Raw genomic sequence first — 19,325 nt, forward strand, 5'->3', positions numbered from 1 at the left:
CAAGGAACAAGAGACTTTAGAATGCAGGCACGTAGTAACAACCAGTTACTGCTGCAACCCTCTCCACACACAACTGCACTGGGCCACGCTCACACAAAATGCACAGCAGACTGAAGGCACATCAAGTGTAGTTTATTTTGAACAAGAGGGGGCGGGAGTGGCAGTGGGACACAAAACCGGTTTACACATACAATACAATTACACAAAAAAAAAAAAAAAAAAAGGAAAACTACCACACCCTTCAATTTGGCAAGAATACTCCCATTTTATTGTACAAGTGCAAAACAGGGTAGCTTGATTACAGCCACAGTCCTGGTACTGAAAGAGAATAAACTGCAGAACATGAAAACTGAAGATGAAGACATCCCTTTTCCCCATCAAAAAGAGGGAAGGGGTGAGGGCTGAGTATTTCAATCTGTGCATTTCTAGTGGTTTTAGATTCTTGCATAATGGAGGTCAGCAGTCTTTTCAGTGAGGACATATCTGTTTGATATGTCCAACATACCCCCTCCTATATACAATGGGAAGACTCTACACTCTTAAGACTACAAAAATCTAAAAATTAAAACATCCCTGTAAACCCCACATTGGCAAGATCCAGTTTGAAACCATGCAATAGTAATAAGGAAACTGTTGCTGTGCATGGAAAATAAGCAGTGCTGCTCATAATCAAGCAGTTGATCCCCAAAAAAAACAATTTTCCCCAAAAGGTGATTAAACGCTGGTGATTATAGATGGTGTGCAAGACCTGGGCTCTCCAGGAGCAAGCCGCAGCCCCAGGGGGATCTTGCCTCATGCACGCACTTCTGCCGAGTTTAGTTTCCTATTATGAGCTGCAGTACATTGGAATCTTGCATTACAAATAAATTAGTACAAAAGATACAAAATAAAGAGGACATAATCCTAATACTAATAGGTCTAAGCTGATGGTTTAGTGCAATTGTGTAAACCAATCGCCAGGTTTATTTTCAGTGGAGTTTCGCAAATTGAAAATACACAAGTTCGCTGGAGAACAGGACCAGGCGCAGAGCAGCACAATACTGGCAACTTGCTTTCCAATTGCAATAAGGGTAACCAACATTTGAGGGTTGTATGCAAATACATCCACATCACTTCGAAGACATTGTTCAAGGAAAACACTTATTTAAACCGTAAAGCCCGCAGTCTATGCTCCTAGATCTGCAGAACCCAAATTTTCTAGCGGCAACATGTTACTCTTGACACTTCACATGCTTTTAAAATCACTGTGGTTGGCATAACATAACTATTTCTGTGAACACAGCATTTCACTTTGGCTACAAGAACTGTTTTTGCTCTTCCTTCGCATGGTCCCATTTTTGTTGGCTTCTCCGGATCTCAAAACATACCAACTGGAACCCTTGGCTAAATATTTCAATGTTTACAGGGCCCCAGCAACACTGCCACCCTGTGGCCCCTCTGAGAGCAGGGCTTGGTGCTGCACAGTGAAAATTTAAAACTAAAACCCACCACAGTAAACTTGTAGGTGCACATTGTCCAAAACAAAGACCTAGAGATGCAGAGCAACGAACGACAACAGTCAGCCCACCAGGAATCCACCTTACTGATCTTAAGAGATGTTTCCCATAGGGAGTGGTTAAACAAGGTTAGAAAAGTGGAGGGAAATCCATCTCCAGGCACTTAAGGTTTGCATGTACAAAACGTCAGGTCCTTTACGCACACGATTCACACCACACCGCAGCTCGGCCCGGTCCAGTCCAGTTCGACAGTGCTGTGACCCAGAGTGGGCACAACAGTTTGGCAAATTGGGGGGGGGGGGGGGGGGAGATGGACGAACCAACACGAGACAAGACCAAGCTGGGATGGGCTGTGGAAAAACAGTTCTAAAACGAACACATCTATATTTACAGAGCTTTATTTTGTGCGTTTGTATGAATTTAATTTAGTTACACGTGGAAATTACACCGTTTCATCCAATGTGGCATTTGGGCTTCACCATCTGAAATGCTCGAGTCCTTTCCGTATAAAAGGGTCTTTATAACGAAAAAAATATTCTGCCCCAGTGCATTAAACCACGATTGTCAGATCCAACCCTCACTGTTCTACCACAGTAGGACAGACTACGACCCAAAATCTACCAGGCAATTCATCTTATACTTTTTTTTTTTTTTAATTAGAAATACTGCACATGATTAAATTGTATATAAATTAGGGGGGGGGGGGTGACAATAGTTTAGTCGTTAGTGTTGCAAGAATTGCCAAAAAGTGCACGTGTGGGGCCCAGTGTGGTTAAAGCACGCTGGTGGTACAGTAGTTAGTTATTGTAAACTTGGACACATTACTGACCTATAACAGCTGAATACGGTCCTGACAAGTGAAGAGAATACTACTCATTAAAAGGAGAAAAAGGTCTAAAAAGGATCTGTTGCATCAGACCAGTAGTCCCCGCAGGGTGTGGGCGGTTTCACTGGGAGGGTGCCGAGTCCACCAGGAGGGGAGTTGTCTCCGAATCGTCCAGGTCCGGTGCATTGCCAGTCACCTTCTCCGCCGGTTTCTGAAGGATTTAAAAAAAAAAAAAAACGCATCATCCTTGCTGCCACTCCTTTAAAACTCCTGCTCCCAGAATGCAATCCGTCTCCCCACCTTAAAGATTCCACCTTCAGTTCTAGATTTCTATAATCTGCACCCCAGTGTAGGCCCGGCGATACCCATCTTAAACACCAAGTCCCCGGATTGGTCTTGTACAGCCCTAGCCCCGATGCCATGAGAGGGGGATGAGCAGCAGCATGCAGAGGCAGCAGCCAACAGGGAGTAGAGCGACAGACTGACAGACACATGCATGGTCTGCAACAATTCTAAATAACCTTTAGCACAGAAGTTGGGGGCAGATTTTAGGCAGATATACTTCAGCACCATCCTTCAATCATAATTGCATTCAGATCTACAGTTAAGCATTCAGGGTAGTTTTGCTGAAGAGATCAGACACCACAGACAAGGAAGAGATGCTGCAAACACATTTGTGGTCCATAATACGCATGCACAAAGTCACATAAAAATTAAAACAATACAAATACTAGAGATTTGGGGTTTTGTAGGTTTGTGTTTTCTGGTAACACTTTACAAGAAGGTAGCTTCATTGGGAGGGTTTATAAAATCAACAAGCTCCGGTGTCTCGGTGAAAGCCCATTTTGTGTAAAGTGTGAACTAGGCCACCACCCAAGAGCTTCACTGGCACCCAGCAGGTACTAAACCTGCTCACAGCCTTGCTGTAAAGTGATACCAGAATGGTTCTTATCAATGGGCATTACAAGGAGAGAAGAGCAGAGGCAGAGTTATTTGAACATGTACGTCACAGATTAAGAACAGCAGGGGAGAAGGTACCGGCGTCTGTCCATACCCACCTAGAGACGGGCCTCATGTATGACTTTGCTGCTATCGTTGTTCTCGATAAATTTCTCACTCCGCTTCTCTTTAAGACTGGAGCGGTTTACTGAGCTATTACTGTCCTAAAAGATAACCAGTCTGGTTTAATGGGGTTAGGTTAGCTAGGTTAACGAACATCCATTACAATACTCATTACTGTTCATTACCCATTAGTTGTTAAATAGATTGGTTTTCATTTTAAAATTAACAACTTGGTTTAGTAGAAGTAAAATCTATTCTTCCATGCAAGTTGGCATTATTTTTAAAATCACTGAATTTTAGTTTTTTTTTTTTTTTTTTTTTTTTTTTAAAAGGAGTGAAAGATTAGGATTTATTTTTAAAATACTTAAATGTATCATTAAGTCATGCGATCCTACACAGATTTTAGTATTTAAGTCAGTTATCAGTCAGTTGTTAAATTGGCAACAAATTTTAAAAATAAATTTGCGTTTTGGTCATTGGATTTCTGAACAAAACGGGACCACATTTTAGAACAGATCCATTTCAAACAAACTGCAATACTACACAGCTGTCACGTGCCTTTCATAGCAAGAACTACGGCCCAATAAACTTACACTAGAAGATGGATAATAGAATTTGCTAGTCCATTTGCTCCTTTAACATACAAGGCCCAGCCACGGCACAGCAGCTGCACAGTGTACCACACTGTCCAGATCAGAAATCCAACACTGACACAAAGCAGTGCATTTTAAACGTTTCACAACAATTCCTCAGTACAAGATTACAAGTTCATGCGATTGTTTGAAATTTGTTTCATTTAATTAAAATCTTTTGTTTCCAAAGATCTTTCATGACACTTCACATTCCTCTTGCAGAGTATGTGCTTGATCACGTGTGCAGTGCTAAACCTTCTGGAATAAGGAATTGATACAGAAAAAGTACCAGAGGCCATGCACACTAACTGCGCATGTGCAATTCAGGTATTGAGCAGTGACAGATCATAACACCTGCAATAAATTAAAACCCTGCAGCAAAACAGTCAAACAAATCCAAATGCGGTTGTAAATTGTGAGCCTGGGCCAGATGCCCATGCAGAGGACAGTGCAGCATCTCACCCCAGGCCTGGCCCTAGAGAGCCACAGTGCAGTACCCATTTTTACCATCCTGTGCCAGCAGTTAGAAGGCTCACAAAAATCAAAAATTCCTGAAACAACAGTCCTGAAGTTACCCTCTCATTTCCTGGGCGTTAATTTGTGGATGTGAAGCGGTCTATATGAAAACCCACAAGGGACGGCATGCGTGGCTCTCCGGGGGCAGACATGAGCGACTGTGCTGAACACAGACTGCACAGACTCGCCTACCTTGCTGCAGAGGGCCAGGCCGATCGCTACAATGACCATGAGGACGCCCAGCACGATGAATATGTAGGTGGAGTACTCCATGATGGCAGGCATCACCACCAGGTTGGTGTAGAAGGTGCTCAGGATGGGGCCATCGATGTACCCGCTCTGCACAACACACAGACATGCATAAGAATCACACACATGCAGGGTATTGGTTTTTTTGTATCCCCCCCCCTACCCCAGATAGCCAGCAGGTTCAAGAACTGATTTAAGAGAGAAGAGGAATCACCTCTGCGAACCACATCATGGGAAACACCACTGGCGCGATCTTCCCAGTCTCCCTGCAAGACAGCACACAGGATTCAGAGACCGGTGTGGTGTACAGACCATCCTGACAAATAACCACACAGGATCAACTGCAATGAACTGAAAGCGGCACTGGAGATGATCCCGTGGTCAGTATGCAGCTCCATACTAAACTAGTATGCAAGTTAAATACCCATTGCAATGAACTTGGCGGCTGAAGTTCAGCCCAGCTGCGGACAACAAAATTCTCCATTGCAACAAACCCTAAAAATCCCCCAAAATCCTTACTCCTGCCTGCTATGGATATTACCATACTAAGTGGAACAAAATGTGGAAAAAAAGACAATTTTTGAAAATGAACTATTCATAACATTTGGAATTAATGAATTGCAACAAACTGTTTGGTATACCATGGATAACGTTGACAGCAAAGCTAAAAAATAAAAACCGGTGTACAAATTGTCAGTTCTAAATTCTAGGAAATCACAATGTATTGAAAGCTCTACAGGAATTACCCAGCTTTATGTAGCCCATTGCAAACTTCGTATATTATACTGTTAGTATACTGTGGCAGGGCTGTGCTTCAGCCCCGAGAGCTGCAGCTCTGTACAGCGGAGCGGCGTTTGTGTTTAATGCACTCGGATATTAACTGTAAGCAGTAAAACATTTCATTCCATGCTGCTAATAAAACTGCAATTTCTTCGTGATCGCACTCGGCACAATGTCTCTGATCTCCTGCTGTGTCTCAAGTCAAACACACACTCCGCTCTGATAGTGAATCATGTCCTCAGTGGACGGACACTTACGGACGCGTCCAGCACCAGCAAGTTAACCGGCACAAAACACGGCCGCGTCCGGACGCTCAGCCAGTGGAAACGCCCGGTTAAGCGTCCAGGGCCGGAGCGTCCGCAAGTGGAAACGAGGCAAAATACACAGCTCTGTACTAACGGACTGAGCAGGACATGCAAAACGGCAAACAAAAGCAAAAAACCAAGTCAATACAGGAAATCGCACAAAGCAAAACCAACACCAGAGATCCACTCACGAACGCTCACAGCGACAGCCCTGGAACACAGAAGCAAGACAGAACAGTTTGCATTCATTTTTGTTAGTTTCTCATTTGTCTTTAAGTGGCGATGCACACGAACCACAGTATGTGAATGGGTCTTGCAAGAACGTTAGGCGTCAAGAACAACTGCACGGTCAGCACACCATCACCAATAAAACCAAGCGGCAGTGAGCAGGACCGGTCCCAGAGCACCACACTCACGTGATCCCTGGCACGCTCTTGACAAACAGGTTCAACTGCAGCCTGATGGACACATTCATTGGGACGCCCGTTTCCTGCAAAGGAATATTAAAAAAGTATAATAGTGTAGAAGTTACAGTCCCAAGTGGTTAACTTAAGAAAAATGTGGAATAATGCAGTAAAATAAAACCATCTTTTATTACTTTTAAGAAGTGCTTGAGGCGATGGATTCTCACAACAAGCTTGAGCCCCTTCAGTTATACAGAACAATGCCTGGCACAGCTTCTTCTTCATTGTACTTGTGAGTAAATATGCACCATTAAACGGTTTTAAAGGTTATGGCAGTCGTTTCCCCCCCCCCACCCTCACCCTGATCCAGCTGGGCCGGCAGCACAGACTTTGCAAGGCAACAGCCCAAGACAAACAAGTGCTGTGTTAGAGACACGGAGTGAGTGGTGCCAGTGCGAGTGTCCATTACAGTTTGACATCTGATAAGTAAAGAATAAGCAAAGCTGAGCATAAACTAAATCAAAGGGCTCAATTAAACCGCCAGTAAAATACAGTTACGCAATCAAAAAAAAAATGTTTATCCGAGACTACACAGCACAGCGTGTCCCCGAGACTGATTAAGATTGGTCCGATTACACCGGTAACAAATAAAATCCGGTCACGGGTACAAAAAAACATTACAGCTCGATTTTATTAGGTTTTTTTTTTTTTTTTGAGAAACTTCAGATTGGCCCCATGCCAGCCCTTAATGGCACTCAGATAGTCATTTTCAATTAGCTTATCACAGGTTTTATGGTTGCAAGAAGGGCATAAAATCTGAGCATTGCCCCAGCACCCGATCACACTCAAGGTCCTGTGATCTGGTCCCAACTGCACTACCGATAACAGCCCTACCATGAACTGTGGAAAAGAAGTGAACAGGGCAGCCTATACCTCAAACTAAAATGACCAGCAGATACATTATTAAATAGCTGCATTTTAGTTAAAGGCACATCATCCTTGTGGGTAGTACAAGTTGTAGACAATAGATATAATGAGAAGCCAAGAGACCCCCCCCCCACTACACTATAGTAGACCACTAAACCACACTAAGCCCAGTCTGCTCCTCTTGTTTTTGAGAGGAATGGAACGTCAGCAACCCAGATGGTGCCACATAGGGACCGGACTTAACCAATTACAAAACACTTTCAAGGACTCCCCCCAACGTCTTTCAGTTTTATGGCTCAGTTTCAAGTGGCAGATTAGACAACAAAGTACAACCATAAAGATTAAAAATCTGGTTTAGAGCAGTAATCTCTCCCCACAGTGTCAGAGTGACATTGATCCCCCCCTCCAAACACATACAGAAAGTCCCATCTGCGTACCAAGTACAGAAAGGAAATGAACGGCACCGACAATACAAACTCAGGGCAGCACGAACATCAGCTCCGACAAACCAAATTTAAAACAATCTCCAAACAGGACTGAACACCAACAGTGCTGCGAGGCTGTGATCAGCATACAGGCGCCTCGTTTTTCCCATGAGGGCCTTCCACTTTCACACATACAGATAGTAACATTTTACTGCTGAATGATGGTACACACAGGAAATTCTATGTTCAGTGAACCAGCTGACCAGACTGAACTCTAAGGGTACACACAGGATATTCTCTGTGCCATCACCATTCAGCAGCAAAGTGTTACTTTAATTACATACATTTGAATTCTGATTGTCAATGCATTCAACTGCACTGATCTGCAATGTGGCTCTGGGATATTTTGTGAGCGGAGCCCATCTTTCTCTGGGTCACTCTGGGTTCATCCCTCCCCACAGGTCAAAAGCTTGTGCTTTCTACATGCACAGGCCTACCAGTGGCCTTAATCACAGTAATATTGAACTGCAAGAAAATCAGTTTCTGAAACTGACAGATCAACAAAGCAAAACAATCTTAAAATTTTAATGCAACAGAACATCTATCCTCAAGCCTCTCAAACACCTATTGAAGAAGGGGTGGAATATAAGGCTAATGAGTTTACTGCTAACCAAGATGGTAGGAGCCAAGGTCTGCACAGGCGAGGCTGCACACTGACACCACCACCTACCCTGCCTGCAGCCTTGGAACCTGACCTGGCTTGCGAGACAGCCAAGATCAGGTATGTGCCGCCGGCTTCCGGTTCAGGAACTTCATACACGAACAGGAGACGCAGTGCGAAAGGTCATTGCAGATTGCTGACTGGGAGGATAGGCGAGAGGAGAGGGGACTCACAGGGTGGATGTCGATGAATAGGCCGTGTTCCTCCTCGTTGGGACTCAGGCCGTGGACAAACTCCCGCAGCACCGGGTCACCATTGTAGAAGTGCGGGTGGGACATGAACACAGGCGAGTCTGCAGGACACAAGAGCACAGACTGAACACGGCCAGCACATGCTCCAAAACGACCAATTACTTTTGGAAAAGCCGCAGTGGAACACCAGGCAAACAAAACTCAGTGCTAGTCTGTGGCGGTGTCCAGGAGGAGGCGATGGAAGCTTCAGGGTTTCCAGTAAATCAGAGTTCCATAATTGGAAGTCCAGACCTTTTTCCTCAGATGGACTTTAGTCCTGGTCCCCGAGTGCCATCACACTATCACAGTCTCCCTCCCTGGATTGACTGTGACCCCCCACCAAAGTCTAATCATGACCCTCCCCACCCCACTCGGACTCACTGTGCCGGCAGCTGCTGACATTCATGATGCCGGACTGCCTGCAAGGACAGAAGCCCTCATTGGGGGGGTAGTCCGTGCCGTTGGCGAACAGCGTGGTGGGTGCAACGTAGCGGAACACAGGCACCCCTGCGATCTTCCCCGGCTGCTGGTACACCAATGCCATCGACCTGCAGCAGGGCACATCGAGGCACCACCGTCAATCATCCAGCCCAGCTTTTGTTGTGCAACAGTAAGCCCCAGCCACTGCATTTACCTGCAGGCATCAGGGCTGTAGAAGGGCAGTGTGCTCTCCTTGGTCATGAAGGGAGGCCACATCTGGCCAGCTGTGCCATTGATCATGTTACACTGCTCAGAGTTCCAGTAGTTCACCTGTGGAAACCAAACGGCAACTTCACAGCCCACTGTGACACCCACCCCAACTCCCACACACCCCAATGTGTCAGTCTTGGACAATGTTTGTTCAATGCATCCCCCCACCACCCCACAGACCTCTTTCAGGTAGTTCCAGGTGTCAATCTTGTGGACTTTCCGGATGTCATCCATCCCAGTGAACACAGTGAAGAGGCCAGTGTTGGAGTTATTGAACTGCAGAGGAAAGACAAGAGGGCAAAAAAAAAAAAATCAATAAGGAAAGTAAATACTTGAGCACAGCTCTGTAATAAAATACATTTTACTGCAATAGTCTGCAATGCTTGCACTACTAGACAGCATAAGCACTGCTTTCACGCGTTAATGTTGCACACGGGGTCACAGCTGTGAAAGGGGCAGAGTAGTATCCTCAATCTACAGGAAGTCTCGCCATCAGTGCATCACCACCCTGCCCCGCTGCGCAGACATTTTCCTGGAGTTAGAATAGGATTTTACTTTCTTTATATTCTATGGTTAATTTCATCATCTTTAGTTCAGATTTACTACATTCTTTAGATCAGTGGGATATTTATTATTAGTTTCATTGGGGATGTATATAGCCATTTTGGGGTTCTTAATGTGCATTTAGAAGGGAATTTAAACTCAGGTATTTGATTGGGGTCTTGTGAACACAGGTGTTTGGCAGGGGGGGGGCTTGTAAAGGGGAGAGCATCTGCCCGGGGCATTCCGAATTCCAATAAGGGCGATATCGTTTTGGCCGGTCATCTGCAGTTTCAGGTCATGTAGCAGATTACCTTCACGCAACAATAAATAAATCCATCCAAAGGTTAGTTCTATTTGTAAACACATTACACCTTAATTTGTATGATTGGATTTCAACACGGGTCTTGTTTGATAGGTTAAATCCTCAACCAGTTGTCCATCTCCACGGGAGACAAATAGGTAAATTACTTCTCCTGTGTGGAGCCAGGAGAACCTGCATTAGTTTTATTCCCCCCCCAAATACACTGGTTGCACTTTGACCAGTGTCTATGGAGATTTCCAAAACCTCTACATATAAATTCAGCAAATTGCTTTCCCAGGGCTCCGAGATGGGGGTTGGTATGTGGGAGAGGGAGATATTTATGAGAGAGAGAGAGAAAAGAACCTCATCGTACTTTGCGATTTAAAGTACAAAACATCTTTATCTTCTGGTAGCGAGGCGCACCAGAGGCCATTCATTTTACAAGACCGAAATCACCAATTAGAAACACCCCTCACCTCAGAAAACAGCCCAAACTTCCCATCCCCTGGAATCATTCCAGGGAAGAACTTGTTGAGGAACTCGACGAGCTTGCTCTCGTAGCCCCACATCAGCTCCCCCACCGTCTTGGTCAGGAAGGGCCCCTCATTGAAGGCCTTGAAGGTGGCACTGATGAGCAGTCGGAGTCCATAAGGCTGGTTCTCCATCATCACCGCAGCACCCTGTCAGGGGGCAGAGGTCAGAGCATCAGGACGAGTTTACATTGCCAGGGGGTCAAGGCGACTTAATCTGAAGTGTAATTTACAGAATTATTCAATCCCAGCGATGAGCTTTGGTTTCCACATCTCATTAAGAGTGTTTTTCAACAGAGACAGTTGCACCACACAGCCCCACCCCGTCTTTCTGCTATACCACTCGAGGACCAGCATTACTACCCCACCCCCAACTCTATAGGAGCAGACACTCCTACCAGCACCAGCATGTTGGGGATAGTAACGATGTCGGATTCATTCCCCACAGACATGTTCTGGAAGAAGTGGTACTGCCGGTACTCCCGGTAGGACACTGTGCTGTTGGCGTGAAACGTGATGTTGCTCTTCTGTCGGAATTCCCTGTGAAAGAAGGAGGGGGCGGCGTAAGGTCGTGGGTACATGAAAGAGGACCCAGCATCAGGTGGACAATTTATAAAATAGTGACAAAAACAGCAATAGGAAATGTGCTCAGCAACCCCCTCCACTCATGGGAGTCTGTGAAATTCTGAAACACACACAAGTGGAAAAACCACATTCTTCTGGATTTAGATATTCTACACCTGCCTTGTCCCCATCTCCACAGGTTTACACAATGCCTCATATTTTTTAGCACCAAACCACTTTAAAAAAAAAAAAAAAGTATAAAATAGTACAATAAAAGTGCCTCAGATATACCGAGCTTTAGGAAACCGCACATTTTAAAACACCCCTCCCCGATTAAAAATACAGATCAAAACTAAAAATCAGAGCCAGTTTTGCTCTGCATGTTTTTTTTGGGGGGGAAGCAGAAGCGGTCGTGCCAGTACCGTGGAGACTGTGTAGGGAGAAGACACATAGCTCACAGGAAGCAGAAGCAATTGACCACATGTGATGCCATGCCAGTTTCTGTGGGCAAGATGCTCCCCGGTGTCCGACACGCCACAGGAAAACCACAAACACACCACGTTAACCCTTTCACCAAGACCGTCAGCCAAGACTCCAGTCTGTATTAAAACCTGAGGGGAGAGGGGGGAGGGCAGCCACACCAGCTGCATCAGGGACAAGGGGGTTGGGGCCTCACCTGTATACATAGGGTCCCCTCTGCTCCACCATGGGCTTCTCCCCCAGGAGGACCTCGTCGGGGTTCAGCACATTGAAGAAGTACACAGACATGAAGAAGGGCACAGGAATGTCCTTCCACATGGTGTACGACATGCTGCTGCTCGGGTCAATCCGCACATTCTAGACCGACACCACCACAAAGGACAAGATCAGAGCACAGTATTAGTATGGCATGGTACAGTGGTACAAGAGGAGAGAGAGAGAGAGTGGGGTGAGAGAGACAGAAGGGCAGAGAAAGGAGGGGGAAAAAAAATCAGAGGGAGACGGAGGCAGAGACAGTCGGCACACTCAGCGATCACAAGACAGTTGCAACATAAAACCAAATGGGAGAGGGAGGGAGAGAGAGAGAGAGACAGAACTTTTGTCAAGTTTAAAAATAATAGAAAAAGAAGTCCTGTCTGAGCACAGAGATTTAACAGGCCCAGCAAAACCTGAGCCAGTAGCCAGGTCACAGTAGGACACTGTCCAGCTCACAGTCACAAGCTCCCCCGAGTGTCACTGAACTGCGGAGCCATTGATCTGCTCTCCAGGACCACATGCCCAATACAGGAAGGGCAGCAGCTGGCTTGGTCCCAGATGGCAAAGGACAGACATCCTGACAAGCATTCACACCCTCACACTCTCCTTGAACCACCTGGCAAAGTGTCTCTGCCTTACAGCCCACTCAGTTAGCAGCAGCACTGGTCACAATTCTTGGCTGTAGCAGACAGGCAGTAACTAACCACCATCGCAGCGCCAGTGTAATGGTAACCAGTACTGCACCCCTGGGTAGCAAGTTTCTATCAGAACTGCATTATAAACGACATTTAAGATACAATAGCACTATGCATTTTTACATAATTAAAAAAAAAAAAAAAGCACTGCAAACTATAGAACCAAAAGCAGTATTTTTTATTTTTTAAAACACTCCGCACGGAGGCGGATCGGGGCTGTACCACTGTCTGCAACAGCGCATTCGCATCCAATTCAGGTATTGTGGGATGAATCACAACTGTCTCCAAACAAAAACATGTTTGCACAAGAAAGAGAAGAAATCATGGCAGCACACAAACAAAACCACACTTCAAATGTGGGCTGCTGACTAGAGAGTCGCTGGTGGCGATTGCCATCTCACCGAGGAGCACCCGCGTCAATGCAATGCGCTAACACACCGATTGCAGGTTTCTTGAATACAAAACGGATCGTAAAACGGCATACAAATAAAACGTGTACTCTGGGTACTGCGCCCTGGAGAAATAGCCGGACAGCCGTCTAAATACAACTACAACTCAATTGCAAGCAGCACTACACCTGTGCTTACACCTCGGAAAGCAGCCGCCCAATGCGCGGGCTCCACCGCCACCGCAAACACGCCGGCACTTCACCGTTTCTTTCCCGTTTCGCCGGCCCTCTCTTCGGCGTGTGCTGTTATCGGTCCGCCCCGACTCACCTTTGCGATTTGCTGGTCCACGATAATGGGTCCCACGAAAACCAGGACGGTCCCGAGCAGGGCGGTCGTGGCGCCCACCACCCCCAGGGCTATAGAGATGCGTGTCCGGGAGATCGTCATGCTTGAAAAACTTACTTGTTTCCAAAAGGCGCTGCAATTTGTATAAATGTTTCTATACGTTTTATGTCAAACAATCAAACGACTGCAAGAAACTACCTACTGTTTACACTGGCTGGGCACAGTGCGCGAATACATCGGTCAATGAGGCCAAACGTCACCGGCACTAACCTAATCTACTCCAGCACTGAGACAACTGAGCGCCTTTGAGGACGCAATCTGCAACCCGGCTGAGTCCCAAATTAAAGTTCAGTGATACACAGATAAGTCCGGCTTTATAGTTGCTCATTGTGGCCGTGATAAGTCAGTTTGTGCGGGTTTCCCAGTCTCCGCCCTCCCTGCGCCCAGCTGTGGAACTCTGGGAAATGGAGTTTTTTCCGGTCATTAACGAGGTGTGGTGAAAAAAGAGCTGACTCTCCAAGTTTCTTGTATATGTATGTATATGTATATTCTGCTTAGTTCATGCATACAGTTATCCGACAGGCAGTCCGAGGGATCAGTGTCCAACAGCTTATTCTAAACTTCCCTGATCTGTGAATAATTAACTTTTATTTACTAATGAGCCGTGGAGCAACAATGTGAAAGAGAGAGTAGAAGGAGTGATAAGATAAGATGAGAAGCATCTGTAAATGCAAACTCACAGAGAGCTACTTCTGTTGTGGGAGCAGTTTGCAGCAGACCAACCCCCATTAACAAACTTGACCTACTGTACCCAAGCACATGAACACCACAGACAGAGAGATAGAGGGAGAGAGAGCGAGGGAGAGAGCGAGCTCCCTCTGATGCAGAGCTGACACAAAGGTCACCAGAATTGAAATATTTAGCTTGGGGGAGAGTGGGTGACACAGGGGGTAGGAGGACAGCTTTTCCCATTTATTTCTATGATAATCCAGTCTCAGGCTCTATAGTATAGCAGCTTATCTACTTGGTTTCAGTGTTATTCTTCAGCACAGTGGAAAATAACCTTCGCACAAGAGTGTGTTTGTTGCTTGATATGTGTACTATACACCCATTTTCTTGCTGTCACACACAGTAGTTTAGATCTCGGATCCATTATGAAATCTGTGAAGCAATCTGTGACAAAACCAAATGCAGATTGATTGATTGTTTGATGAACTGATTGATTTTATCGCTGCTCAGCTGGCAGTGTCAGTCTCCTCTCCTTGCTGTAATGTCGCTGGACTTTCTGACTCTAGCTGCCGTCCCAGTGTTTCTTTACCTGGCCAGCGCCGGGGGTGAATCGTCATCCTCTTGCTGTCTGCGCACAGCCTACAGGGAGTTTACTCTCCTTGCCATGCTCTGTGTCTCAGCCCTGGAAAAAATTTTAATTAAGCTCAGGATGTGGCAAACAAACCAAAAAACATCAGAGCCGTGTAGAATGCTCTGTGACCTGTGTCAGAACGGAAGGCCAAGCACATCGAACTCGGGAGACAGTGTGAGGGGAAGGACGGAGAATTACAAAGGAGAAGAAAAAGAAAAAACACAGAGCTCCATTGTGCGCTATTTGATTATTTCTTCGCTTCATTCAATATTTAATGCTTTTCCGCCTGCCGATTTTACTGCAGAGAAGGAGATAAAAGTCCAAATAATTAGTGTGTTTCCTCCCTGCGTTCCCATTGGTCTGCTGCAATCACCCTGCAGTGTGCCCACGCCCCCTAAGCTGCCTCCACCTCTGACTCACTCCACTGCAAGGTTGGCTGCACTCGTTTGACTCTGGAACAATCCCTCGACCCCTGACCGCCACCCCAAGATGGTCCCTTATGTTTTTCAGCTGAGGGGTCCACCAGTAGCAGCCAACAGTGTTACATTAGCATGCCCCCCACAGGGCATTTAATTCCACCCTGAGCCCTTAGTTAGCTACTTAGTTAACTGAGGTACTGTAATTAATCACTAAACTGAACCATTTTCACAACCCCTTGGCTAAGATCACAGACAGATTGTCTCAATTCCATTATCCGTAGCGATGTCTGTCCACAACAAAGACACACAAACATGTTACTGTGTCATTGTTGGCAACACAAAGCCAGCTAAGCGGACTGGTTGGCAGAAAGGGTTCATTCTTCATCACGCTCTTGGTCCCAATTATGTGGCTCAAAGCAGAACGCAGGAAAGTGGGCTTTTTCACTTCAATCCACTGACCTGATACCCCTCCATTGGAATGGTATGGGATGAGTTTGTACCACTGTCTCTTTGGACTCCCTTGAGCTACCCAGTGACCGAACTCGCTAAGCGTGGATGTAAAGTCACTCCCCGTTTAAAACCTCTCATGGGGCTATCACAGCTGCCCGGTCGTTTTTGGTTTTGTTCCTCCTCACCTCACATAACTCTTGAATCATGTAACCTTTTCTCTTTTCTTAACGTTCATCGAATTACTCCAATGTAACTGTGTTGTGGGGTTGTTTTGGACAACATAAAAACAAATAAATACGTACATCTTTGTTGATTCACAATTTGGTCCTTGGAAAAAACCACAGCCCTCTTTGCACTGAGCACTGAGCCCACTCCTGATTCCCACTAATTCCCACTTTTCCACTCTGACAAGGCACCCTTTGTCTGTCCAAACCAGGGACGGGAGGGTTTCTCACGCAGAATCCAAGTGATGGTCAGATGACAAGTGCGAGAAATCTGCGATTGTCATTGGTTTAATTATAAAAAAGGGGAAGCCGTGTGTGCAGAAGTGCGTGGAACCGACACTGCAAAGGTCACTTCAGTTCCCGCGCAGTCACACGCCACGGCCCGCGTGCTGGTGGATCACATGGCCGCGTCACTGTGCAGCTGCAGAAGGCCTCTTCCTCCTCCCCGATGCCGGCTTTGGATGTATTCGACGCCACATACTGACTGCACGTACTGCATACCATCATTTCAGTAGTATGCAGTGTGCAGATCGGACGTAATATATGTAGTGTGGTAAAAGTACCTGGATGGCTTGCAGCATTCGCCAAAATATGCAGTATACAACCAGAGCTCCCCACAATGCATAATACATCCCATCATGCTTCCATTGACTTTGGATTTTTACTTTATTTTATTGTTTTGTGCCTTTTTTCCCCTCATAAAACACTTAAGCCTAGGTCGTGTACTGAGTTAGACCACTTATAAAGTTATGAAGTAATTTAAACAAGCCAGGTACTTATTGAAAATCAAATATCCACACTGCTGATGTTCACCTACCAGATGTGCTTCAGTGTTAGCCCGTAATGTGGCAAGGTAGGATAGCCTATATATTTTTTTTGTCAAGTGAAATTTTCCCCTGTGTGTAAAATACTTATCCTGAGGTAAACCCAACCGTCTCAGGTAAAAATGAAGATTGCTGTCCGTCACGTTAGGTCACATGACAAATATACTCTACTGAATCATTCATCTTCATACTGCGTACTGTACTACCTGCTAACCAGAACATCAGTGTAGCATGTAGCATGCTGTGTGCAGTAAACAGTAGTGTAATATGCGATGTGTAATACAGCCTCTGTGTGGTTCGCAACCCTGGTCCTGGAGGAGCCCCATCTCTGCTGATTTGTGCTCTCAATTACTTAATTGAAACTTAATTTAACTAACCATTTTCAGAGCCTTTTCATTATTTTAATCAGTAGGGGGTTTAAGTTAAGTTTAAAATTGTATAAGGAACTTACTATCTTATTAAGGAACCAACTTTTTATCATTAAATTTAAAAAGATCCCATGCCTCTCAAATGGGAATAGATCACAGGCTAAGCAGTAGATCATTAATTGGCTTCAATAACGAGTGAAAACTAAGGAACATAAACCTGAATAATAATTAAAGGACTGTGAGGAAACCAGTATAAAGATATGTAGCTATAAATGTTTTATTTTAACAATGTTATGGATTGATTCATTTTGTTGTATACTTGCTTATTTTAGAAATAAAGACCGATCTGTGGTTTACAATACGTCCCCTTTCAAGTCACGGTTTCCTATGCGTCCAACTGATTGACATTCCCCAAAACCGGCCCGTGTGCTGAGAACACAAGGTCCCTTCTCAGTGCTGTGCGTAGATACATGTTTGTCCCATGGCCTCTTCCACAAGCCAATACACTCATAATAATAATAATAATAATAATAATAATAGGCTACTGAAACAGTATTGATAGAATACCCGCTTCTTCCTCTTATTGCTGTTGTTCAGGGACGTAGTGCTGGGTATAGGGCATGTACCCACTTCTTCATCAGTCGGCATTGCGTATGAACACTTCTCAATCCCCTCTTCAGTAGTGTCCTGGGGGCATAAATTAAGAGTATACCCACCTCTCTAGGCCCCACTACACCACTGTTATTACTATTATTATCCATTGATACTAATAACAATGATGTGCATTTATATTTTCCCATCCCTTTACGCTCTTCGGTCATGCGGGCGAAATGAAAGGTCTTATGCCACTCAAGTTGCTGCCACCGTGAGTTTAAATTGCTTCACCTAATTATCCTCACTCGATGCTTTAAAACAGACTCGGCTATATTGTCAAGGACTTACTTTCATTAAAAAATGGGAAATTATTATAATAAAAATATTATATACATTCAGTATACCCGTATTAGTTACAAAGACAACGTAAATACAGAACATTTTCAGTTTCTCTGCAATCCAGTATTAGTCGCCGCGCCCGCCTGTTCTGTTCCAATAGCGGCGGCTAGAAACCCCCAGAAAGCATATGGGTTTGTCATGGGACGAACAGGCCTTCAGATGCTTTCAGAGCTCCACCAACACCAGTCTTGCCCGAGTGTCGCTAAAACCGCACCGGGTAGTCGACGTGCTGACGCGGCCCTCAGCGGCGACACTACAAACCGCTCCGTGTACAGCAGAGGCAAGTGTGAACAGCGGGATTAAACCCGATGCGCTAGTCTAGTCTTCAAATCGATCACACACACCGTTTGACCATCTTTATTACTTGAACTGTTGAAAAGCTTTTAGAAACCCAATATTGACGCGCCAATATTTTTTCCCCAACCTTTATTCACAATTATGACGCCTTACCCAGGAATTCCCCCCTAAAAGGACATGTTGCCATTATTTGAGGCACCACTAGAATTTCCTTTTTGGTCAGCAGTGACATGGCATGGACTCCAACAGTGGACATCCCTGTAATAGCAGATCCCACCAGGTTGGTATACAGCAGAGCCCAGAACAGCTTTAGATCAGACACCTCCTTTAGATTAGTTTTAATACAAGGCTGTTAAACTGCAATTTGGAGTCATTTAAATAAAGCCGATGGACATTATTTTAAATTGCCTGCCTCACATCAAATAGATTAGGAAATCAAAAAGTTTAAAACTTTATTCCCACCCCTAATACTTTTCTAATTAAAATATATATGGTTATAAGTAGCAAGTGAGCACTGTGCTGAAAACCAGCTAACCTGGTGTTGTAAAGCCGTAAGACTGGGAGGTCAGGGATAAGTATACATCGTTTAAAATGATCTAAAACCAGAGCTAGATTCTTGCACTTAACATTTTAAAAACAAAGCTGGGACATCAAATATAAATGTTACTTGGCCAAGAGAACCTGATGTGCTGCAAACTGGGCATTTGTAAATTACCCCAACTGTTCCAGGTTAAAGCACTTAGGCAAGGCGGCACATTTTTCAGGAATGCTTCAATTTTATTGAACTGAAAAGTTTACAAAGGGATTAAAAAAAAAAGAAAAAAAAAAGAAAACTAACAAAAAGCTTCTGCTTTTTTTAAAGTGCAATGTTGAGCTTGATTTAGTTTCCGCCTCGCAGACGCAGAACCAAGTGCAAAGTGGATTCTTTCTGGATGTTGTAGTCGGACAGGGTGCGGCCATCTTCCAGCTGCTTGCCAGCAAAGATCAACCTCTGCTGGTCTGGGGGGATCCCTTCCTTGTCCTGA

The 19,325-nt window shown here is 45.1% G+C and overlaps 2 protein-coding genes across 3 annotated transcripts in view; both read right to left on the reverse strand.

The window, feature by feature from the left end:
* Positions 1 to 116: 116 nt before the first annotated feature.
* Positions 117 to 13,795, reverse strand: scarb1 (scavenger receptor class B, member 1). 2 transcript variants are annotated; one of them, XM_066688769.1, is made up of 13 exons: positions 13,348 to 13,795; positions 11,878 to 12,038; positions 11,036 to 11,177; positions 10,584 to 10,787; positions 9,444 to 9,539; positions 9,208 to 9,323; positions 8,955 to 9,121; positions 8,517 to 8,635; positions 6,283 to 6,356; positions 4,996 to 5,047; positions 4,725 to 4,871; positions 3,381 to 3,485; positions 117 to 2,533 (listed from the first exon to the last, which is right to left on the reverse strand). In XM_066688769.1, the coding sequence occupies exons 1-12, from the start codon at positions 13,465 to 13,467 to the stop codon at positions 3,381 to 3,383; spliced, it is 1,503 nt and encodes a 500-aa protein (XP_066544866.1). In that variant the 5' UTR covers positions 13,468 to 13,795; the 3' UTR covers positions 117 to 2,533. The 2 variants fall into 2 exon arrangements, with proteins under 2 accessions (XP_066544866.1, XP_066544867.1); XM_066688770.1 differs by lacking the exon at positions 3,381 to 3,485.
* A 5,261-nt stretch (positions 13,796 to 19,056) lies between these two features.
* LOC136712612 (polyubiquitin-C) overlaps positions 19,057 to 19,325 on the reverse strand; it is a 4,304-nt gene continuing 4,035 nt past the window's right edge. The window contains exon 2 of the mRNA XM_066689279.1: positions 19,057 to 19,325. This exon is cut by the window's right edge and continues 3,061 nt beyond it. Within this exon, the coding sequence (XP_066545376.1) occupies positions 19,181 to 19,325 (145 nt within the window). The 3' untranslated portion in view covers positions 19,057 to 19,180.

Source organism: Amia ocellicauda, chromosome 17 (assembly GCF_036373705.1).
Source record: "Amia ocellicauda isolate fAmiCal2 chromosome 17, fAmiCal2.hap1, whole genome shotgun sequence".
Taxonomy (NCBI): domain Eukaryota; kingdom Metazoa; phylum Chordata; class Actinopteri; order Amiiformes; family Amiidae; genus Amia; species Amia ocellicauda.